Source organism: Scyliorhinus torazame, chromosome 6 (assembly GCF_047496885.1).
Source record: "Scyliorhinus torazame isolate Kashiwa2021f chromosome 6, sScyTor2.1, whole genome shotgun sequence".
In the NCBI taxonomy this organism is placed as follows: domain Eukaryota; kingdom Metazoa; phylum Chordata; class Chondrichthyes; order Carcharhiniformes; family Scyliorhinidae; genus Scyliorhinus; species Scyliorhinus torazame.
Window position 1 is genome coordinate 25,186,209 of NC_092712.1, and position 25,983 is coordinate 25,212,191.

At 49.8% G+C, this 25,983-nt stretch overlaps 1 protein-coding gene across 2 annotated transcripts in view; it reads left to right on the forward strand.

Annotated features, from left to right (window-relative positions):
* Nucleotides 1-9,225: 9,225 nt before the first annotated feature.
* The window catches only part of naprt (nicotinate phosphoribosyltransferase), an 84,235-nt gene continuing 67,477 nt past the window's right edge, over nucleotides 9,226-25,983 (forward strand). For both annotated transcript variants that reach the window (XM_072508047.1, XM_072508048.1), the window contains exons 1-2: nucleotides 9,226-12,448; nucleotides 18,168-18,295. In XM_072508047.1, the coding sequence (XP_072364148.1) occupies nucleotides 12,241-12,448; nucleotides 18,168-18,295 (336 nt within the window). In that variant the 5' untranslated portion in view covers nucleotides 9,226-12,240. The remainder of the gene's footprint in view (nucleotides 12,449-18,167; nucleotides 18,296-25,983) is intronic.

The window sequence follows — 25,983 nt, forward strand, 5'->3', positions numbered from 1 at the left end:
CACACACGCATTCACACACACAGACACGCACACACATTCACACACACAGACACGCACACTCATTCACACACAGACATGCACACACACAGATACGCACACACATTTACACACACACAGACGCATACACATTCACACACAGACACGCACACACACAGATACGCACACACACACAGACACGCACACACATTCACACACACACACACGCACACACATTTACACACACACAGACGCATACACATTCACACACAGATACGCACACACACACATTCACACACACACATTCACACACACACACGCGCGCACACATTCACACACACACATACACATTCACACACACAGACATGCACACACACAGACACACACACCAATTCACACACACAGATATGCAAATACACACACACAGCCAAGCACACATATTCACGCACACATTCAGACACGCACACATTCACAGACACGCACACATTCACACACAGACATACATGCAAACACGCAAGCACACAAACACACACACAAACATACAAACACAGACATGCAAACACAGACATGCACACAGACATTCACACATGCAGACACACAAATACACACACAGACACAGGCACGCAAACACAGACACACACACACATTCACACACACAGACATACACACATTCACACACACAGACACGGACACATTCACACACACAAACATGCAAACACAAACACAGACATGCAAACACAGACACGCACACATTTACACACATAAACATACACGCATGCAGACACACAAACACAGACACGCAAATACAGACACACACACATTCACACACACTGACATACACACGTTCACATACACAGACACGCACACATTCACACACACAGATACACAAATACACACACAGACAAGCACACATATTCACACACACAGACAAGCACACACCTTCACACACACAGACACACACAGATATGCACACACATTCACACGTACAGCACGCACACTCATTCACACACACAGACACACACACACACACAGACACACACACACATTCACACACAGACACGCACACACATTTACACGCATACACATTCACACACAGACATGCACACACACAGACACGCACACACATTCACACACACACGCGCACACATTCACACACACACAGACACACATACACATTCACACACAGGCATGCACACACACAGACACACCAATTCACACACACAGATACGCAAATACACACACACAGACAAGCACACATATTCACGCACACAGACAGGCACACATTCAGACACGCACACGCACACTTTCACAGACATGCACACATTCACACACACAGACATACACCCATTCACACATGCAGACACGCAAACACACACAAACATACAATCACACACACAGACATGCAAACACAGACACGCACACATTCACGCACACAGACATACACACATTCACACATGCAGACACACAAATACACACAAACACAGACACGCAAACACAGACACACACACATTCACACACACAGACATACATACATTCACACACACAGACACGCACACATTCACACACGCAAACACACACAAACATGCAAACACAAACACAGACATGCAAACACAGACACGCACACATTTACACACATAAACATACACACATTCACACACACAGACACGCACACAGATACACAAATACACACACAGACAAGCACACATTCACACACACAGACACGTACACACACAGATATGCACACACATTCACACGTACAGCACGCACACTCATTCACACACACACACATACACATTCACACACACAGGCATGCACACACACAGACACACCAATTCACACACACAGATACACAAATACACACACACAGACAAGCACACATATTCACGCACACAGACAGGCACACATTCAGACACGCACACGCACACTTTCACAGACACGCACACATTCACACACACAGACATACACACATTCATAGAATTCATAGATTATCATAGATTATCATAGAATTTACAGTGCAGAAGGAGGCCATTCGGCCCATCGAGTCTGTACCGGCTCTTGGAAAGAGCACCCTACCCAACACCTCCACCCTATCCCCATAACCCAGTAACCCCATCCAACACTAAGGGCAATTTGGGACACTAAAGGCAATTTATCATGGCCAATCCACCTAACCTGCACATCTTTGGACTGTGGGAGGAAACCGGAGCACCCGGAGGAAACCCACGCACACACGAGGAGGATGTGCAGACTCCGCACAGACAGTGACCTAAGCCGGAATCGAACCTGGGACCCTGGAGCTGTGAAGCAATTGTGCTATCCACAATGCTACCGTGCTGCCCTATTCACACATGCAGACACGCAAACACACACAAACACACACACAGACATGCAAACACAGACACGCACACATTCACACACACAGACATACACACATGCAGACACACAAATACACACACAAACACAGACACGCAAACACAGACACACACATTCACACACACAGACATACACACATTCACACACACAGACACGCACACATTCACACACGCAAATACACACACAAACATGCAAACACAGGCACTAACATGCAAAAACACACGCACACATTTACACACATAAACATACACACATTCACATATGCAGACACACAACTACACACACAAACCCAGACACGCAAACACAGACACACACAGACACGCACACATTCACACACACAGGCATACATACATTCACACACACAGACACGCACACACATTCACACACACATATACGCAAATACACACACACAGACAAGCACACATATTCACACACACAGACAAGCACACATATTCACACACACAGACACACACATTCACAGACACGCACACAATCACACACAGACATACACACATTCACACATGCAGACAGGCAAACACACACATAACCATGCAAACACAAACACAGACATGGAAACACAGACACGCACACATTCACACACACAGACATACACACATTCACACATGCGGACACACAGATACACACACAAACACAGACACGCACACATTCACACACACATATACGCAAATACACACACACAGACAAGCACACATATTCACACACACAGACAAGCACACATATTCACACACACAGACACACACATTCACAGACACGCACACAATCACACACAGACATACACACATTCACACATGCAGACAGGCAAACACACACATAACCATGCAAACACAAACACAGACATGGAAACACAGACACGCACACATTCACACACACAGACATACACACATTCACACATGCGGACACACAGGTACACACACAAACACAGACACGCAAACAGACACGCACACATTCACACACACAGACAAGCAAACAAACACACAAACATGCAAACACAGACACGCACACATTCACACACAGACATACACACATTCACACACGCAGACACACAAACACACAGAAACACAGACACACACAGACATACACACACACAGCCATACACACACACACACACACAGACACATTCACAGGCATGCAATCACAGACACGCACAGCACACAGACATACACACATTCACTGGGCAGCACAGTGACGCAGTGGTTAGCACTGCTGCGTAGGGCGCTGAGGACCCGGGTTCGATCCTGGCCCCGGGTCACTGTCTGTGTGGAGTTTGCACATTCTCCCCGTGTCTGCATGGGTTTCACCCCCACAACCCAAAGATGTGCAGGTTAAATGGATTGGCCACGCTAAATTGCCCCTTAATTGGAAAAAATAATTGGGTACTCTGAATTTTTTTAAAAACACATTCACACACACAGATACGCCAACATAGACACACACAGACATGCACACACATACACACAAGCAAACACACAATCACGCACAAACACAGACATCACACACACACTGACAGACGTTCACAAACACAGTCACACAAACACAGACACACACAGATACACACACGCACAGACAGAGAGACACACACACACACAGAGATGTCATAATATACACCAGTATATTATGGTGCAGACACACACACACACTGATGGACATGCAGTGGGACCAATCAGCATACACAACACCGCAGCCAATCACCAGTGAGAGCACACGCGTTATAAAGGCAGGGGACAGGAGAGTTCCCGCTCATTCTAGTAGCAGCCAGCTCGGAGCACAGAGCTCACAGCCTGCATCACAGACATTCACCATGTGCTGAGTGCATCACCTGGTTAGGACTAGGCAAGGGTCAACAGTTAAAGCTGGTATTGCATTTACCCACAGTTCAAGTATGTTAATATAGTTAACGTTATAATAAAATAGAGTTGCACCACTTCCAGTGTTGGTGACCTGTTTGTGATCCAGAACACCCAACACATCATGGTACCAGGAGTGGTTGCATACTAGCACTTCTGAGACCCACCTGCAACTAATCAGCATTCCGGCATCCTGAAGTATGGAGAACATCAACCCGCCGCCGCCGCTCCGCATCGCCGGCACCTCAGCGTACAGCAACAACCAGCAACGATACCCAGGCAAGATGTTCGAGATCCGGGTTCCGCAGCAGCTCCAGTGCCACGGCGATCTCCGCAGAAACTGGCGGGCATTCCGGCAAAAGTTTGAAATCTTCCTGCTGGCAGTCGAACTAGAAGACCGGGCCGATCCTGAAAAAACAGAGCTTCTCCTCACCGTCGCCGGTGGTGAAATCTTAAAAAAATTCAAGTTCTCCAAGGGGCAAAACAGGAGCGACTTCCAGGCAGTCCTGGACAAATTCGGCAAATACTGTGAGGAAAACACACTCCAACCAGCAAGGAAAGGTAAGAGAATCGCCAGTACTCACCTCGAGGCCGAAATCCCGGAGCAGAGAACGATTTTGGTCGGCGGCCATCTTTCTAAAGGGTCTGCACTTGGGCAGTTGCACGACGCCACGCATGCGCAATCTCGAAAACGGCCATCAGAAAAGGAACCGCGACCTGCGCATGTGCAAACGCCTCCTACGTTCTACGTCAGAGGCCCCGGACCACGCCCATTTAAAGGGGAAACGACACAATTCAAAGAAAAAATCTTTTAAAGCTGTAAAACAACCTTCCTTCACCTGGAATGACAGCACAATGCCTCAAATTGAACCAGGAAATGAAATAAACCTCCGAAGAACCCTGCAACGAGCAGTTACCTACCCCCAAACCGAGTCCGATTCCGACTTCCCGCAGACCAGTGACACCGAGGACCCGAGGGAGCCTTTTCGAGTCGCTGTTATAACAAAGAACAGGCTGTCCCCGAATCAAAACCACCAGCCGCTGTCGGTGCACAGCATTGATCCAGACGACGAGTGGTGTGCCACCCTGACGGTCAACCGATCCCAGATACGATTCCGCCTGGACACTGGTGCTTCCGCTAATCTCCTAGCGTGGTCAGACTTTCAGACCCTTGGGGTTAAACCAACCATTCTTCCGTCGACCTGCCAACTAGTGGACTATAATGGCAACGTCATTCTTGCTACCGGTTCATGCCAACTCGAAGTGACGCACAACTCCTGAAAAGCCATCCTTCCCTTCGAGATCGTGGGCTCCTCGAAGGACTCTATGCCAGGCGTGCAAACTCCTAAACCTCGTTCAACGAGTACACTCTCTCTCTCCAGAGGACACGTCTGCCTTCCAGGATGCGGACTTCAGGGCGCAACTCAATGCCATCATCGACCAGCACCGCTGGTTTTCGAAGGCATGGGCACGCTTCCAGACACTTACAAAATCCTGCTCAAACAAGACGCCACGCCTGTGGTTCATGCACCTCACAGACTCCCAGCACCCCTCAAGGACCACCTCAAGCAGCAGCTGCAGGACCTCCAGGACCAAGGAGTGCTCTCCAGAGTGATGGAACCAACCGACTGGGTCAGTTCCATGGCGTGCGTAAAGAAGCCTTCCGGCGAGCTCCGGATCTGCATTGACCCAAAGGATCTGAATCGCAACATAATGAGGGAGCATTACCCAATCCCCAAGTGCGAGGAGATCACGTGCGAGATGGTTCGGGCCAACATCTTCACCAAACTTGACGCCTCAAAAGGATTCTGGCAAATTCAACTAGACAAGTCCAGCAGAAAGCTGTGTACCTTTAATACCCCGTTTGGCAGGTACTGCTACAACAGGATGCCGTTTGGGATTATATCGGCATCAGAAGTATTCCACCGGATCATGGAGCAAATGATGGAGGGCATTGAGGGTGTGTGCGTCTATGTTGACGACATCATCATTTGGTCCACCACCCCGCAGGAGCATATCAGTCGCCTCCAGCGCGTTTTCAAACGAATACGGGACCAAGGCCTTCGCCTCAACAGAGCCAAATGTTCCTTCGGCCAGGCGGAACTCAAGTTCCTAGGGGACCACAACTCCCGGTTGGGTGTGCGGCCGGATGCGGACAAGGTGGCAGCCATCATGGCCATGCAGAAGCCAGCGGATAAGAAGGCGGTCCTCCGATTTTTGGGCATGGTCAACTTCCTAGGAAAGTTCATCCCCAACCTCGCCTCCCATACCACAGCTCTCCGGAACGTGGTCAGGAAGACGACAGACTTCCAATGGCTTCCCACCCACGAGCGCGAATGGGAGGAGCTTAAGACCAAGCTTACCATGGCCCCGGTATTGGCATCTTTTGATCCCACGAAGGAAACAAAAATTTCAATGGATGCCAGCCAATCTGACATTGGGGCGGTGCTCCTGCAACGCCATGAGGCCTCATCATGGGTCCCCGTTGCATATGCGTCACGTGCCATGACCCCCACAGAACAGCGCTACGCGCAGATCGAAAAGGAGTGCCTGGGCCTGTTGACTGGGGTCGGCAAATTTCATGATTACGTGTACGGCCTCCCCCAATTGACTGTCGAGACCGACTATCGCCGCTGGTCAACATTATACAAAAAGACCTGAATGATATGACCCCTCGCCTCCAGCGCATTCTGCTTAAACTCCGGCGGTACGATCTCCAGCTCCTATACACCCCGGGCAAGGACCTGATCATAGCCGACGTTCTGTCCAGGGCAGTCAACACCCCGTGTGACCCAGAGGGGGTCGTCTGCCAGGTTGACGCCCATGTGGCCTTCACGGCCTCCAATCTGCCGGCCACGGATGAACGCCTTATCCACATTCGCCGCGAGACTGCGGCTGACCCCCTACTACAGCGTGTCATGCGCCACACGATGGACAGGTGGCTCAAGGGCCAATGCCTGTGGTTCTACAACATCAGAGACGATCTGGCAGTAGTCGATGGTGTCCTCCTGAAGCTGGACCGCATCATGATCCCGCGCAGCATGCGCTAGCTCGTTTTGGAACAGCTACACGAGGGCCATCTTGGCGTGGAGAAGTGCCGACGGAGGGCCCGAGAGGCTGTGTACTGGCCCGACATCAATGAGGACATCGCCAACACAGTGCTCAACTGCCCCGCCTGTCAGCGGTTCCAGCCGGCCCAACCACGTGAGACCCTACAGCCCCATGAGTTGGTCACGTCCCCTTGGTCTAAGATAGGTGTTGACCTGTTCCATGTGCTCGGCAGGGACTATGTTCTGATTGTAGACTATTTTTCGAACTACCCGGAGGTCGTACGCCTGCACGACATCACATTATCGGCGGTCATCCGTGCCTGTAAGGACACCTTTGCTCGTCACGGCATCCCACTCACTGTGATGTCGGACAATGGCCCCTGCTTCGCGAGCCAGGAATGGTCCAACTTTGCCAGGAGGTACAACTTTGTGCACGTGACATCCAGTCCCCTGCACCCCCAATCCAATGGCAAAGTGGAAAAGGGTGTCCACATCGTCAAACTGCTCCTCTGCAAGGCTGCCGATGCAGGATCCGATTTCTACCTCGCCTTGCTGGCCTATCGTTCAGCTCCACTGTGCACGGGCCTGTCGCCAGCCCAGCTGCTCATGGGTCGCACCCTCAGGACCACGGTGCCGTCCATTCACGTCCCAGACCTCGACCACGTTCTGGTCCTTCAGCGGATGCAACAGTCTCGTGCACAACATAAGGCGGCGCATGACGCTCGGGCGACTGATCTCCCTGCTCTGGCGCCGGATGACAATGTCCGCATCCATCTTCCGGAGGGTGGCTGGTCTGCAACTGCTGTGGTTCTTCGGCAGGTGTCTCCCCGCTCGTTCCTGGTTCGTCTGCCAGATGGTTCCATTCGCCGCCGCAATCGGCGTGCCCTTCGTCTCGTTCCACGCTCGCTACTTGATCCTCCACCGGTGCCACTCCCTCCTGTTGTCCCCAACCTGGACTATGTGGAGATTCCGAGTACTCTGCATCCTCCTCGCTCTGCCATGGCCCAGCCCGTTCCTCAGCCGATGGCTCCTGACCCACCCTTGAGGGGGTCAACCAGAATTCGTCGCCCACCTCAGAGACTTGACTTATGAGTTTTACAATGTTGGACTCTTTGATCTGTTCTGTTCTCCTGTTTCATCGTTCCAGTAGTTTGTATATAATGTTCATTTCGTTGTTGCTGTGACACCCTATTTCTCTGCACCAGGCACCTTCCCGTGTAAATAGATTAGCCTCATGTACATAGTCATGTAAATAACACGCACACACATAGTCAGGTACATTCGCTACATGATATTTATTGTCACGCAGGCACATGTTCTTTATATAAAAGGGGGATGTCATAATATACACCAGTATATTATGGTGCAGACACACACACTGATGGACATGCAGTGGGACCAATCAGCATACACAACACCGCAGCCAATCACCAGTGAGAGCACACGCACTGTAAAGACAGGGGACAGGAGAGTTCCTGCTCATTCTAGTAGCAGCCAGCTCAGAGCACAGAGCTCACAGCCTGCAATACAGACATTCACCATGTGCTGAGTGCATCACCTGGTTAGGACTAGGCAAGGGTCAACAGTTAAAGCTGGTATTGCATTTACCCACAGTTCAAGTATGTTAATATAGTTAACCTTATAATAAAATAGAGTTGCACCACTTCCAGTGTTGGTGACCGGTTTGTGATCCAGAACACCCAACACATCAACAGACACACTCACACTCACATTTCTGTTCAACAAAGAGAGAAAATGCCTCCAAAATAAGACAGAATGAGTAAAACCTGTCTGGCGTGTGATAGGCTGAGACACTTTATATCACAAGTGTCGCTGTAACTTGAGCACTACAACACCCAGAACACTGTGGGGGGGAGAGCAGGGTTTTGTTCATGTGCTGCCTCATAGCACAGCAAGGAACTTCCTGTTATCCATGTGTTTGTGTGTGTAAGTTATTGACTGCTGTGGACACAGAGTGCTCGTACAGGGTTGTGTGTGTGAGTTATTGACTGCTGTGAACACAGACTGCTCGTACAGGGTTGTGTGTGTAAGTTATTGACTGCTGTGGACATAGAGTGCCCGTACAGGGTTGTGTGTGTGAGTTATTGACTGCTGTGAACACAGACTGCTCGTACAGGGTTGTGTGTGTAAGTTATTGACTGCTGTGAACACAGACTGCTCGTACAGGGTTGTGTGTGTAAGTTATTGACTGCTGTGGACACAGACTGCTTGTACAGGGTTGTGTGTGTAAGTTATTGACTGCTGTGAACACAGACTGCTCGTACAGGGTTGTGTGTGTGAGTTATTGAGTGCTGTGGACACAGACTGCTCGTACAGGGTTGTGTGTGTGAGTTATTGAGTGCTGTGAACACAGACTGCTCGTACAGGGTTGTGTGTGTAAGTTATTGACTGCTGTGAACACAGACTGCTCGTACAGGGTTGTGTGTGTAAGTTATTGACTGCTGTGAACACAGACTGCTCGTACAGGGTTGTGTGTGTAAGTTATTGACTGCTGTGGACACAGAGTGCTCGTACAGGGTTGTGTGTGTGAGTTATTGACTGCTGTGAACACAGAGTGCTCGTACAGGGTTGTGTGTGTAAGTTATTGACTGCTGTGAACACAGACTGCTCGTACAGGGTTGTGTGTGTAAGTTATTGACTGCTGTGAACACAGACTGCTCGTACAGGGTTGTGTGTGTGAGTTATTGACTGCTGTGAACACAGAGTGCTCGTACAGGGTTGTGTGTGTGAGTTATTGAGTGCTGTGAACACAGACTGCTCGTACAGGGTTGTGTGTGTGAGTTATTGACTGCTGTGAACACAGACTGCTCGTACAGGGTTGTGTGTGTGAGTTATTGACTGTTGTGAACACAGAGTGCTCGTACAGGGTTGTGTGTGTGAGTTATTGACTGCTGTGAACACAGACTGCTCGTACAGGGTTGTGTGTGTGAGTTATTGACTGCTGTGAACACAGACTGCTCGTACAGGGTTGTGTGTGTAAGTTATTGACTGCTGTGGACACAGAGTGCTCGTACAGGGTTGTGTGTGTAAGTTATTGACTGCTGTGGACACAGAGTGCTCGTACAGGGTTGTGTGTGTGAGTTATTGACTGCTGTGAACACAGACTGCTCGTACAGGGTTGTGTGTGTAAGTTATTGACTGCTGTGAACACAGACTGCTCGTACAGGGTTGTGTGTGTGAGTTATTGACTGCTGTGAACACAGAGTGCTCGTACAGGGTTGTGTGTGTGAGTTATTGAGTGCTGTGAACACAGACTGCTCGTACAGGGTTGTGTGTGTGAGTTATTGACTGCTGTGAACACAGACTGCTCGTACAGGGTTGTGTGTGTGAGTTATTGACTGTTGTGAACACAGAGTGCTCGTACAGGGTTGTGTGTGTGAGTTATTGACTGCTGTGAACACAGACTGCTCGTACAGGGTTGTGTGTGTGAGTTATTGACTGCTGTGAACACAGACTGCTCGTACAGGGTTGTGTGTGTAAGTTATTGACTGCTGTGGACACAGAGTGCTCGTACAGGGTTGTGTGTGTAAGTTATTGACTGCTGTGGACACAGAGTGCTCGTACAGGGTTGTGTGTGTGAGTTATTGACTGCTGTGAACACAGACTGCCCGTACAGGGTTGTGTGTGTGAGTTATTGACTGTTGTGAACACAGACTGCTCGTACAGGGTTGTGTGTGTGAGTTATTGACTGTTGTGAACACAGAGTGCCCGTACAGGGTTGTGTGTGTGAGTTATTGAGTGCTGTGAACACAGTGTGCTTGTACAGGGTTGTGTGTGTGAGTTATTGACTGCTGTGAACACAGAGTGCTCGTACAGGGTTGTGTGTGTGAGTTATTGACTGCTGTGAACACAGAGTGCTCGTACAGGGTTGTATGTGTGAGTTATTTACTGCTGTGAACACAGACTGCTCGTACAGGGTTGTGTGTGTGAGTTATTGACTGCTGTGAACACAGACTGCTCGTACAGGGTTGTGTGTGTGAGTTATTGACTGTTGTGAACACAGAGTGCTCGTACAGGGTTGTGTGTGTGAGTTATTGACTGCTGTGAACACAGACTGCTCGTACAGGGTTGTGTGTGTGAGTTATTGACTGCTGTGAACACAGACAGCTCGTACAGGGTTGTGTGTGTGAGTTATTGACTGCTGTGAACACAGACTGCCCGTACAGGGTTGTGTGTGTGAGTTATTGACTGCTGTGAACACAGACTGCCCGTACAGGGTTGTGTGTGTGAGTTATTGACTGCTGTGAACACAGCGTGCTCGTACAGGGTTGTGTGTGTGAGTTATTGACTGCTGTGAACACAGACTGCTCGTACAGGGTTGTGTGTGTGTGAGTGATTGAGTGCTGTGGACACAGACTGCTCGTACAAGGTTCGGTGTGTGAGTTATTGACTGCTGTGGACGCAGACTGCTCGTACAGGGTTGTGTGTGTGTGAGTTATTGACTGCTGTGAATACAGACTGCTCGTACAGGGTTGTGTGTGTGAGTTATTGACTGCTGTGGACACAGACTGCTCGTACAGGGTTGTGTGTGTAAGTTATTGACTGCTGTGAACACAGACTGCTTGTACAGGGTTGTGTGTGTGAGTTATTGACTGCTGTGAACACAGACTGCTCGTACAGGGTTGTGTGTGTGAGTTATTGAGTGCTGTGAACACAGTGTGCTCGTACAGGGTTGTGTGTGTGAGATATTGAGTGCTGGGAGCACAGTGTGCTCGTACAGGGTTGTGTGTGTGAGTTATTGAGTGCTGTGAACACAGTGTGCTCGTACAGGGTTGTGTGTGTGAGATATTGAGTGCTGGGAGCACAGTGTGCTCGTACAGGGTTGTGTGTGTGAGTTATTGAGTGCTGGGAGCAGAGTGTGCTCGTACAGGGTTGTGTGTGTGAGTTATTGAGTGCTGGGAGCAGAGTGTGCTGTGGCCAGCACGGTCTCTCCAAGTTCACGTTCAGCCAGAAAGATGTTGCGAGACAGCGCAGTGCAGCCTTTGCTCACTGATTACTACCAGTTCACCATGGCCTACGCATATTGGAAATGTGGGAGAGAGGAGAGAAACGCTGTGTTTGAATTATACTTCAGAGAAAATCCCCTGGGGGGAGAGTTCACCATTTTTGCTGGCCTCCAGGACTGCCTGCTGTTCATCTCCAAATTCCAGTTCACTGAGGAAGGTAAGGCAGTTAAACTTTATTGAAATGTTTCCTGGGAGAGGGATGAAAGATTGCGCAATAGAATAAGAACATGAGGAATATGAGCAGGAGGAGGCCATTCTGCCCCTTGAGCCTGTTCTACCATTCAATGGCTGAGATTCTACCTCAGAGCCAACTTCCCCCCCCCGTATCCCTTAGCAACCTAAAGCCTCAGTCACGAGTACAGGCAATGATGGAGCATTCACAGCCCTCTGGGGTACAGAATTATAAAAATTCACATCGCTCCAAATGAAGTTTAGTCAATTCTTGGCAGTCATTAAAAAAAAAATTTAGAGTACCCAATTCATTTTTTCCAATTAAGGGGCAATTTAGTGTGGCCAATCCACCTACCCTGCACATCTTTGGGTTGTGGGGGCGAAACCCACGCAAACACGGGGAGAATGTGCAAACTCCACCACGGACAGTGACCCGGAGCCGGGATCGAACCTGGGACCCCGGTGCCGCGAGACTGCAGCAGCGCTAACCCACTGCGCCACCGCGCTGCCCTCTGCTGGGCACTCATGAGGACTAAGGAAAATTTGGCACGGCTACGGGGAGAAGGCGGGGCAATGGCGCCAGGCAAATTGCCCATTCGGAGGGCCCTCTCAGACACAATGGGCCAAATAGCCTCATTCTGCGACAGAACAGTTCTGTAATTCTGTGAAGCACGTATTTAAAGGCCGATGCATCCCTATGAACGGTTACTGCCTTACATCATGTAAGGTGATGTCCCCTTTAAGACCGGGCTTGGAACCCTGGGGACTCCGCCTCTGGCTCCGCCCATCTGGGAGCCATACATAAAGGGCTGCCTCATGGTCTGTAACAGTCAGCTCTCGTCTCTAGCTCTAGCATAGTTATTAGTCTAATAAAGCCTTCTTTACAGTTTAATCTCTAAGCGTCATTATTGAGGGTACCTCAATTTATTAGACTAAACTAGATTCAGGATGGACGCAGGCCTAAAACCAGAGAAGCTCAATCTGGAAGCACGGACACCGGAGGTGAAGGAAATTATTTTATACTGGCTGCGGTGCTTCGAGGCCTACCTGGACTCCGCAGAGACTCCCATCCTGGGGCCACGCAAGCTGCGTCTACTCCACGCCCGGGTGAGTCACAGAATCTCAGCCACTCTCGAAAAGGCGACGACTTATGAGGAAGCGATCGAGTTGCTCCGCAAGCGGTTTGTCAAACCCATCAATGAGGTGCACGCCCGGCATCTGCTCTCTACCTGCCGGCAGCGCTCGGGGGAATCGCTCGACGAGTTTGTTGAAAAATCCACCGCGCTTGCCAGGGACTGTGGCCATCAGGATGTGACAGGGGAAGTCCATATGAACCTGCACATCAGAGACGCTTTCGTGTCCGGCATCCGCTCGACCTACATCCGGCAGCGGCTGCTCGAAAATGGGGCAAACGACCTCCAGGACACGCTAACGCTCGCCTCCTCGCTGGCGGTGGCCTGACATAACTTGGGTATATACCCCGCGGACTCTGTCAGCCCCCCCCCGGACTTCCTCAGACTCAACCGTATTACAGGCCTGCGCCACGCGGCGACCCGCTCACCATGGGGGCACACCATGCTACTTCTGCGGGCAGGGCCAGCACTCATGCCCACGCTGCCCAGCCCGCTCTGCGATCTGCAGTGACTGCGGGAAGAAAGGGCACTTTGCGAGGGTCTGCCTGGCCAGACCCAGGGGCCAGAAAAACAAAGAAAAGCCGGCCCGAAAATCAGGCTCTCGGGCCCGCAGGCCTCGCAATGCTGCTGCGCACTGACCCGACACGCCCTCTTCTGACGCGTCATCAGCCTCGTGCGAATCATGGGAGCGGCCATCTTGTCGGCGGCCATCTTCTCAACCCGACACGCACAGCCGGCGCGGCGGCCATTTTACGAGTCCGACTCGGCTGACGACTCCGACTACCCGCGACTGGGTGCGATCACCCTCGATCAAACTCGGCCAAAACACCTGCAGAACTCCATGATGCAGGTCCAGGTCAACGGGCACGACACTGCATGCCTCTTTGACTCCGGGAGCACGGAGAGCTTTATCCACCCTGGAACAGTAAGGTGCTGCTCCCTACGCACCCATCCCGCATTCCAAACCATAGCCCTCGCATCTGGGTCCCACTCGGTACAAATCACGGGGTACTGTATTGCGGATCTCTCGATCCAGGGTGCCAAATACACCCTTTTCAAATTTTATATCCTCCCTCACCTCTGTGCCCCCCTGCTGCTCGGACTGGATTTCCAGTGCAGCCACCGAAGCCTGACACTGAAGTTCGGCGGACCCTTGCCCCCCTCACGGTGTGCTGCCTTGCGACACTGAAAGTCGCACCCCCCCTCGCTATTCGCGAACCTCACTCCCGACTGTAAGCCCGTTGCCACCAGGAGCCGGCGCTACAGTGCCCAAGATATGGCTTTTATCAAGTCAGAGGTCCAGCGTTTACTGGGAGAGGGGGTCATCGAGGCTAGCAACAGCCCTTGGAGAGCGCAAGTGGTGGTAGTCCAGTCCGGGGAGAAGGAGCAGATAGTCGTGGATTATAGCCAGACCATAAACCGATTCACGCAGCTTGATGCGTACCCCCTTCCTCGCATCGCGGAAATGGTAAATCGGATCGCCCAATACCGAGTCTTTTCCACGGTCGACCTCAAATCTGCCTACCACCAACTCCCCATCCGACCAAAAGACCGCCCCTATACTGCCTTCGAAGCAGCCGGCCAGCTCTTCCACTTCCTCAGGGTCCCCTTTGGTGTCACAAATGGGGTCTCCGTTTTTCAAAGGGCGATGGACCAAATGGTGGACCAGTACAGTTTGCGGGCTACATACCCGTACTTGGACAATGTCCCCATCTGCGGCCATGATCAGCAGGACCATGACGCTAACCTCAAAAAGTTCCTCCAGACCGCCCGAGCCCTTAACCTGACCTATAACGAGGGCAAATGCGTTTTCCACACCACCCGGCTGGCCATCCTCGGCTATGTCGTGGAAGACGGGGTCCTAGGTCCCGACCCCGACCGCATGCGCCCCCTTAAGGAACTCCCTCTCCCCCGCAGCCTCAAGGCCCTCAAACGGTGCTTGGGGATTTTCTCCTATTACGCCCAGTGGGTCCCCAAGTATGCGGACAAAGCCCGCCCACTCCTAAAGACCACCACTTTTCCCCTCTCGGCTGAGGCTCAGTTGGCCTTCAACCGCATCAAGGCCGACATCATCAATGCCGCCATGCACGCGGTGGACGAAACCATCCCTTTCCAGGTAGAGAGCGATGCATCAGACATCGCCCTGGCTGCTACCCTCAACCAGGCAGGCAGACCAGTAGCGCTCTTCTCCCGAACCCTCACCGCCTCCGAGGTTCGACACTCTGCAGTCGAAAAGGAGGCACAAGCCATTGTGGAGGCTGTGCGGCGCTGGAGACACTACCTAGCCGGTAGGAGGTTTACCCTCGTCACCGACCAACGGTCGGTCGCCTATATGTTCGATAACACGCAACGGGGCAAAATAAAAAACAATAAAATTTTGAGGTGGAGGATCGAACTCTCCACCTACTCGCACGATATCAAGTATCGTCCAGGGGAGCTCAACGAGCCCCCAGATGCCCTGTCCCGCGGCACATGCGCCAACGCGCAGGAGGACCGCCTGCAAGCCATCCACAATGACCTCTGCCACCCGGGGGTTACCCGGCTCGTCCATGTCATCAAGTCCCGCAACCTACCTTACTCAACCAAGGAGGTCAAGGCCATGGTCAGGGCCTGCCAAGTCTGTGCGGAGTGCAAACCGCACTTCTATCGGCCAGACAAGGTTCGGCTCGTGAAGGCCTCGGGCCCCTTTGAGCGACTGAGCGTCGACTTCAAGGGGCCCCTCCCGTCCACCAACCGTTATGCCTATTTCCTCACCGTGATCGATGAGTTCTCCCGTTTCCCATTCGCCATTCCCTGCCCCGACATGACCTCAGCCACGGTGATTAAGGCACTGCACAGCATCTTCACCCTGTTCGGTTTCCCCGCTTATATCATTAGCGACCGGGGTACATCGTTCATGAGCGATGAACTGCGTCAGTATCTGCTCAGCAAAGGCATTGCCTCGAGCAGAACGACCAGTTATAACCCGCGGGGAAACAGGCAGGTGGAGAGAGAGAACGCGACAGTGTGGAAGGCTGTCCTTCTGGCTCTGTGGTCGAGAAATTTCCCAACCACCCGCTGGCAGGAGGTCCTACCCGATGTCCTACACTCCATTAGGTCACTCCTCTGCACGGCCACGAATGAGACCCCTCACAACCGATTGTTTCTTTTCCCCAGGAAGTCTACCTCCGGGGTCTCGCTTCCACCTTGGCTGATGGCTCCGGGACCTGTTCTTCTCCGGAGGCACGCGAGGAGCCATAAAACGGACCTCCTAGTTGAAAAGGTCCGACTGCTCCACGCCAACCCCAGTTACGCCTACGTGGAGTACTCCGACGGCAGGCAAGATACGGTTTCCCTCCGGGATCTGGCACCCGCTGGATCCTCCACCACAGACGCCCCTTCCCGTGCCGCACCCCTGCAGGACCCGTCGCCCCCTTCCGGCCCTACCACCCGTTGGTGAGCCCCTACCGTGCGCCCCCCCTTGTGCCCCCCCTTTACACACCCCGCCGGCGCCGGCTCTGCTACCCCTGGCCCTGCCTAGTTCCCCTGCCCCGACCTGGACTGAAGCTCCGACCGCTGTGCTCCCCGATGTGCCCTCAACCGGGACGTCCGTGCCCGCCGCACCACCGCCCGAATTGAGGAGGTCGAGGAGGACGATCCGGCCACCGAAACGGATGGACCTATGATGGCACTTCACCTCCGTCGGACTCCTTTTTAAACAGGGGGTGAATGTGATGAACGGTTACTGCCTTATCATCATGTAAGGTGATGTCCCCTTTAAGACCGGGCTTGGAACCCTGGGGAGCTCCGCCTCCAGCTCCGCCCATCTGGGAGCCATACATAAAGGGCTGCCTCATGGTCTGTGTAACAGTCAGCTCTCGTCTCTAGCTCTAGCATAGTTATTAGTCTAATAAAGCCTTCTTTACAGTTTAATCTCTAAGCGTCATTATTGAGGGTACCTCACTGTGGCTTTAATCGACTAGAACAGTGCCTGCCTGTGACTGCTCTGCTACTGGGAGCCGCCTACAGAGCTACTGCTCTTTATACCTCCCCTCAAGGGGAGGAGCCAGGGGCGGAGCCCACAAAGGCACCAACATGATACATCACAGGTAATACCTTACAATGGTCCATAGGTGGAGCCCTCATGGGCAACAGCGTGATACAGTTACATACATGGTGAATGGTTAATGCAATACATTCACCACAACTACCAGTAGATTTATATTGGGCAAAGGATATGTACAAAGATGAGTAAATGATGGTTAAGCTACAGGCCAGTCATTGACTAACTGAGTGGCGGTCTGAGTTCAACAGATGGATGTCCCAGTGTTCCTAACCAGTGATTGAAGTTCGACCAGTGATTATATACTGGACAAGCTGGTTAGTTACTGGTTAGTTATCACCAGGCCACTTGGTGACTCTCAGTTAATGGGGGCAGACCTGCAGTGGCTGGGACTAGGTGTGCGGCTGCAGCCCATGCGTGCTAATCTCCAGCCTAACATCTGGGGCACTGACCAATTCATGAAGGTTCGCCCAGTGACACAGCGCCAACTTGTGACTAAAGGAAGCTTCATTTTCTCTACCTTGCCACAGATGTCAACTTTCTGCAGTCGGTGCTCCCCCCTACCACAGAACAGGGTTTTTACGATTATCTGCGCAACATGGACACATCAACAGTCACCCTGAGAGCTGTGCCTGAGGGATCGGTCGTCTTTTCAAAGGTAAGAGAGGAAGAAAAACTGGCAACACCCTGCCTGTTACAGCATGTGTCTGTATCTGTGTCTCTATTGTCCTGTCTGCTTCTGTCTGAGTGTGTCTGTGTCTGCGTATGTGTGTCTGTGTCTGCATTTGTGTGTGCGTGTGTGTCTCTGCATGTGTGTGTCTGTGTGTGTGTGTGTATGTTTGTTGATGTGTATGTGTGTGTATTTGTGTGTGTCTGTGTGTATGTGTGTGTCGGTGTGTATGTGTATGTGTGTGTTTGTTGATGTGTGTGTGTGTTGATGTGTGTGTGTTTGTTAATGTGTGTGTATGTGTTTGTTGATGTGTGTATGTGTGTGTGTGTGTTTGTTGATGTGTGTGATTGTTGATGTGTATGAGTGTGTGTGTGTGTGTGTTGATGTGTGTGTGTTTGTTGATGTGTGTGTGTGTTTGTTGATGTGTGTGTGTGTGTGTGTTTGTTGATGTGTGTGTGTGTTTGTTGATGTGTGTGTGTGTTTGTTGATGTGTGTGTTTGTTGATGTATGTGTGTGTATTGATGTGTGTGTGTGTGTTTGTTGATGTGTGTGTGTGTTTGTTGATGTGTGTGTTTGTTGATGTGTGTGTTTGTTGATGTGTGTGTGTGTTTGTTGATGTGTGTGTTTGTTTGTTGATGTGTGTGTGTGTGTTTGTTGATGTGTGTGTTTGTGTGTTGATGTGTGTGTGTTTGTTGATGTGTGTGTGTGTGTGTTTGTTGATGTGTGTGTGTGTGTGTGTCTGTTGATGTGTGTGTGTCTGTTGATGTGTGTGTGTATGTGTGTGTGTTTGTTGATGTGTGTGTGTATGTGTATGTGTTTGTTGATGTGTGTGTGTATATGTGTGTGTGTTTGTTGATGTGTGTGTGTGTATGAGTTTGTTGATGTGTGTATGTGTGAGTATTTGTGTGTGTGTCTGTATGTGTGTCTGTGTGTATGTGTGTGTTTGTTGATGTGTGTGTATGTGTGTGTGTGTTTGTTGATGTGTGTGTGTATGTGTATGTGTTTGTTGATGTGTATGTGTGTGTGTTTGTTGATGTGTGTGTGTGTTTGTTGATGTGTGTGTGTGTGTGTTGATGTGTGTGTGTGTGTATGTGTGTGTTTGTTGATGTGTGTGTGTTTGTTGATGTGTGTGTCTTTGTTGATGTGTGTGTGTTGATGTGTGTGTGTATGTGTGTGTGTGTGTATGTGTGTGTGTTTGTTGATGTGTGTGTGTGTTTGTTGATGTGTGTGTGTGTGTGTGTTTGTTGATGTGTGTGTGTGTTTGTTGATGTGTGTGTGTGTTTGTTGCTGTGTGTGTTTGTTGATGTATGTGTGTGTATTGATGTGTGTGTGTGTGTTTGTTGATGTGTGTGTGTGTGTGTGTGTTGATGTGTGTGTTTGTTGATGTGTGTGTGTGTGTTTGTTGATGTGTGTGTGTGTGTTTGTTGATGTGTGTGTGTTTGTTGATGTGTGTGTGTATGTGTTTGTTGATGTGTGTGTGTATATGTGTGTGTTTGTTGATGTGTGTGTGTGTATGAGTTTGTTGATGTGTGTATGTGTGGGTATTTGTGTGTGTGTCTGTATGTGTGTCTGTGTGTATGTGTGTGTTTGTTGATGTGTGTGTATGTGTGTGTGTGTTTGTTGATGTGTGTGTGTATGTGTATGTGTTTGTTGATGTGTATGTGTGTGTGTTTGTTGGTGTATGTGTGTGTGTTTGTTGATGTGTGTGTGTGTTTGTTGATGTGTGTGTGTGTGTGTGTTGATGTGTGTGTGTGTGTATGTGTGTGTTTGTTGATGTGTGTGTCTTTGTTGATGTGTGTGTGTTGATGTGTGTGTGTATGTGTGTGTGTGTGTATGTGTGTGTGTTTGTTGATGTGTGTGTGTGTTTGTTGATGTGTGTGTGTGTGTGTGTTTGTTGATGTGTGTGTGTGTTTGTTGATGTGTGTGTGTGTTTGTTGATGTGTGTGTTTGTTGATGTATGTGTGTGTATTGATGTGTGTGTGTGTGTTTGTTGATGTGTGTGTGTGTGTGTTGATGTGTGTGTTTGTTGATGTGTGTGTGTGTTTGTTGATGTGTGTGTGTGTGTTTGTTGATGTGTGTGTGTGTGTTGATGTGTGTGTGTTTGTTGATGTGTGTGTGTGTGTTTGTTGATGTGTGTGTGTATGTGTGTATTTGTGTGTGTGTGTGTGTCTATGTGTATGTGTGTGTTTGTTGATGTGTGTGTGTATGTGTGTGTGTTTGTTGATGTGTGTGTGTGTATGTGTATATGTTTGTTGATGTGTGTGTGTATATGTGTGTGTGTTTGTTGATGTGTGTGTGTGTATGAGTTTGTTGATGTGTGTATGTGTGTGTATTTGTGTGTGTGTCTATATGTGTGTGTGTCTGTGTGTATGTGTGTGTTTGTTGATGTGTGTGTTTGTTGATGTGTGTGTGTATGTGTATGTGTTTGTTGATGTGTATGTGTGTGTGTTTGTTGGTGTATGTGTGTGTGTTTGTTGATATGTGTGTGTGTTTGTTGATATGTGTGTGTGTGTTTGTTGATGTGTGTGTTGGTGTGTGTGTGTGCATGTGTGTGTTTGTTGATGTGTGTGTGTTTGTTGATGTGTGTGTGTTGGTGTGTGTGTGTGTGTGTTGATGTGTGTGTGTTTGTTGATGTGTGTGTGTGTTTGTTGATGTGTGTGTGTGTGTGTGTTTGTTGATGTGTGTGTGTGTTTGTTGATGTGTGTGTGTGTTTGTTGATGTGTGTGTTTGTTGATGCGTGTGTTTGTTGATGTGTGTGTGTTGATGTGTGTGTGTGTGTGTTTGTTGATGTGTGTGTTGATGTGTGTGTGTGTGTGTTTCTTGATGTGTGTGTTTGTTGATGTGTGTGTTTGTTGATGTGTGTTGATGTGTGTGTGTGTGTTTGTTGATGTGTGTGTGTTGATGTGTGTGTGTGTGTTTGTTGATGTGTGTGTGTGTGTTGGTGTGTGTGTGTGTGTTTGTTGATGTGTGTGTTTGTTGATGTGTGTGTTTGTTGATGTGTGTTGATGTGTGTGTGTGTGTTTGTTGATGTGTGTGTGTGTGTGTTTCTTGATGTGTGTGTTTGTTGATGTGTGTGTTTGTTGATGTGTGTTGATGTGTGTGTGTGTGTTTGTTGATGTGTGTGTGTGTGTTTGTTGATGTGTGTGTGTGTGTTGATGTGTGTGTGTGTGTGTTTGTTGATGTGTGTGTTTGTTGATGTGTGTGTTTGTTGATGTGTGTTGATGTGTGTGTGTGTGTGTTTGTTGATGTGTGTGTGTGTGTGTTTGTTGATGTGTGTGTGTGTGTGTGTGTGTTTGTTGATGTGTGTGTGTATGTGTGTGTGTTTGTTGATGTGTGTGTGTGTGTGTGTGTGTGTGTTTGTTGATGTGTGTGTGTATGTGTGTGTGTTTGTTGATGTGTGTGTGTGTGTATACAACTCAATCACGTCCCCCCTCAGTCTCGTCTGCTCCAAGGAAAACAATCCCAATCTATCCAATCTCTTTTCATAACTAAAGCTCTCCAGCCTGGACAACCTCCTGGTAAATCTCCTCTGCACCCTTTCCAGGGCTATCACATCCCTCCTATAATGTGGATTCCAGAACTGTACACAATACTCTAGCTGTGGCCTAAGCAACGTTTTATACAGTTCCGGCATAATATCCCCACTCTTAAGCTCCATACCTCTGCTAATAAGTGTATCATATGTCTTCTTAACCACTGTATCCACCTGCTCTGCTACCTTAAGGGACAGTGTACATGCACACCAAGGTCCCGCTGATCCTTGGTGTTTCCTTGTTTATCAGGTATTCCCTTGCCTTGTTTGTCCTGTCCAAGTGCATCATAGAATCATGGAATTTATAGTGCAGAAGGAGGCCATTCAGCCCATTGAGTCTGCACCGGCCCTTGGAAAGAGCACCCCACTTAAGCCCGCACCTTCACCCATCCCCACAACCCAGCAACCCCATTCAACCCTTTCGGATGCTAAGGGCAATTTAGCATGGCCAATCCACCTAACCTGCACATCTTTGGACTGTGGGAGGAAACCGGAGCACCCGGAGGAAACCCACGCAGACACGGGGAGAACGGGCAGACTCCGCACAGACAGTGACCCAAGCCGGGAATCGAACCTGGGACCCTGGAGCTGTGAAGCGACAGTGCTAACCACTGTGCTACCGTGCCGCCTTAACTGAGGGACAGCTGCACTCTTGGAGGTGCTGCCTTTCAGATGAGGCATTAACTGAGGAGCCCTCTGCTTGCTTGGGTGCAGAACTTCAGAAGTTCTTGGCCGAAGGGCCTGTTCTGTGCTGTATTTTCTATGTTCTATGTTTTATTAGTCCTAAGGTGCTTTGAGATGTCCATTCGGTGGGGAAAGTGCTGCATAAATGCAAGTCTTTCTTTTTTTGTTGTAAAATGCTACTGTGCTGCCATGATGCAAACCCTATTTCAGCATCAAGCTTGCAAGCTGAGCAAATGACTTGGGCCCTTTTTACAAGGTTGCCGATATCAAAGAACAAAGAACAAAGAAATGTACAGCACAGGAACAGGCCCTTCGGCCCTCCAAGCCCGTGCCGACCATACTGCCCGACTAAACTACAATCTTCTACACTTCCTGGGTCCGTATCCTTCTATTCCCATCCTATTCATATATTTGTCAAGATGCCCCTTAAATGTCCCTATCGTCCCTGCCTCCACTACCTCCTCCGGTAGTGAGTTCCAGGCACCCACTACCCTCTGCGTAAAAAACTTGCCTCGTACATCTACTCTAAACTTTGCCCCTCTCACCTTAAACCTATGCCCCCTAGTAATTGACCCCTCTACCCTGGGGAAAAGCCTCTGACTATCCACTCTGTCTATGCCCCTCATAATTTTGTATACCTCTATCAGGTCGCCCCTCAACCTCCTTCGTTCCAGTGAGAACAAACCGAGTTTATTCAATCGCTCCTCATAGCTTATGCCCTCCATACCAGGCAACATTCTGGTAAATCTCTTCTGCACCCTCTCTAAAGCCTCCACATCCTTCTGGTAGTGTGGCGACCAGAATTGAACACTATACTCCAAGTGTGGCCTAACTAAGGTTCTATATCACCTCACACTTATCCAGATTGAATTCCATTTGCCGCTGATCAGCCCATCTGACCAGCCCGTCTATATCCTCCTGTAATCGAAGGCCATCCTCCTCACTATTTACCATTCCACCAATTTTCGTATCACCCGCAGACTTACTGATCAACCCTCCTACATTCAAGTCTAAATCATTTATATGAAATGAAATGAAATGAAAATCGCTTATTGTCACCAGTAGGCTTCAATGAAGTTACTGTGAAAAGCCCCTAGTCGCCACATTCCGGCGCCTGTTCGGGGAGGCTGGTACGGGAATTGAACCGTGCTGCTGGCCTGCCTTGGTCTGCTTTAAAAGCCAGCGATTTAGCCCTGTGCTAAACCAGCCCCTATAAACCACAAACAGCCAGGGCCCTAACACTGATCCCTGCGGGACCCCACTGGACAGGGGCTTCCAGTCAGAAATACACCCCTCGACCATCACCCTCTGCTTCCTGCCACTCAGCCAATTCTGGATCCAATTTGACAAAATTCCTTGAATCCCATGGGCTCTTACCTTCGCCACCAGTCTCCCATGTGGGTCCTTATCACAAGCCTTGCTGAAGTCCAAGTAGACTACGTCAAATACCCTCATCTACACACCTGGTCACCTCTCCGAAAAATTCAGTCAAGTTGGTCAGACATGACCTCCCCTGAACAAAACCATGCTGACTGTTCTCGATTAATCGCTGCCTCTCCAAATGCAGATTAATTCTGTCTCTCAGAATTGCTTCCAATAGCTTCCCCACCGCTGAGGTTAGACTGACTGGCCTGTAGTTTCCTGCTTTATCCCTTCCTCCCTCCTTGAATAATGGTACCACATTGACTATCCTCCAGCCCTCCAGCACCACTATAGGAGCCAGAGAGGAATTGAGAATTATTGCCAGCACCCCTGCTATTTCCTTCCTCCCTTAACAGCCTGGGATACATCCAATCTGGCCCTGGAGATTTGTCTACTTTTAAGCCTCGGAAATATTTTTGATTTCTGTGTGTGTCTCTGTGTGGCTCTGTGTTTGTGTCTCTGTGTGGCTCTGTGTTTGTGTGTGTCTCTGTGTGGCTCCATGTTTGTGTGTGTGTTGCTCTGTGCTTCAATCATAGACTCCCTACAGTGCAGAAGAAGGCTATTCGTTCCATTCAGTCTGCACTGACCCTCTGAAAGAGCATCCTGCCTTGGCCCGCATCCCCGTCCTATCTCCATAACCCCACCTAACCTTTGGACCCTAAGGGACAATTTATCACGGCCAATCCACCTAACCTGCACATCTTTGGACTGTGGGAGGAAGCCGGAGCACCCGGAGGAAACCCACGCAGACACTGGGAGAAGGTGCAAACTCCACACAGACAGTCACCCATCAGGGATGGCAGTGGCATAGTGCTAATGTCACTGGACTAGTAATCCAGACACCCAAGGTAATCCCGCCATGGCAGATGGTGAAATTTGCATTCAATAAAAATCTGGAATTAAAAGTCTGATGGGCAGCACGGTGGTTAGCACAATTGCTTCACAGCTCCAGGGTCCCAGGTTCGATTCCCGGCTTGGGTTACTGTCTGTGCGGAGTCTGCACGTTCTCCCCGTGTGTGCGTGGGTTTCCTCCGGGTGCTCCGGTTTCCTCCCACTGTCCAAAGATGTGCGGGTTAGGTGGATTGGCCATGCTAAATTGCCCTTAGTGTCCAAAATTGCCCTTAGTGTTGGGTGGGGTTACTGGGTTACGGGGATAGGGTGGAGGTGTTGACCTTGGATAGGGTGCTCTTTCCAAGAGCCGGTGCAGACTCGATGGGCCGAATGGCCTCCTTCTGCACTGTAAATTCTATGAAATTCTATGATTGATAAATTCTATGATTCTACGATGACCATCAAACCATTGTTGATTGTCGTAGAAACCCATCTGGTTCGCTAATGTCCTTTAGGGAAGGAAATCTGCCGTCCTTACCTGGTCTGGCCTACATGTGACTCCAGACCCACAGCAATGTGGTTCACTCTTAAAAGAAAGCCACTCAGTTTGAAGGATATTAGGAATGGGCAACGAATGCTGGCCTTGCCTGCGACGACAACGTCCCGCGATGGAATCTTAAAAACGGAATTGAACCCAGGTTCCCCGTGTCGTGAGGCAGCTGTACCACTGAGCCACCCTGACGGATATTTCTTTAAAAAAAATTTTTTTTTTATTCTCCTCCTTTTTCACATTTTCTCCCAAATTTACACCCACCAACAATAAACAATAATCAGTAACAAATATGTCAATCCCCACATCAATAACAACGACCCCAACCTCCCACCAAACCCCCAAACATCAGCCTGCACGTTCACACAAACAAATGACAAAAAGGAATCAGGAATCACCCATAGTCGCCATTAACACACACAGCTCCCCCACCCCCCAACGCTCCCACCCACCCCCCCAACGCTCACACACATCTTCTACTCCTTCAAAGAATCGGCTCATCCTCGTGAGGTGCGCTCTGTATACCACCTTCAGCTGTATCAGCCCCAACCTCGCCCACGAGGTGGAGGCATTCACTCTCCGGAGCACCTCACACCAGAACCCCTCCTCCATACCCTCTCCCAACTCTTCCTCCCACTTTGCTTTGATCCCTTCCAG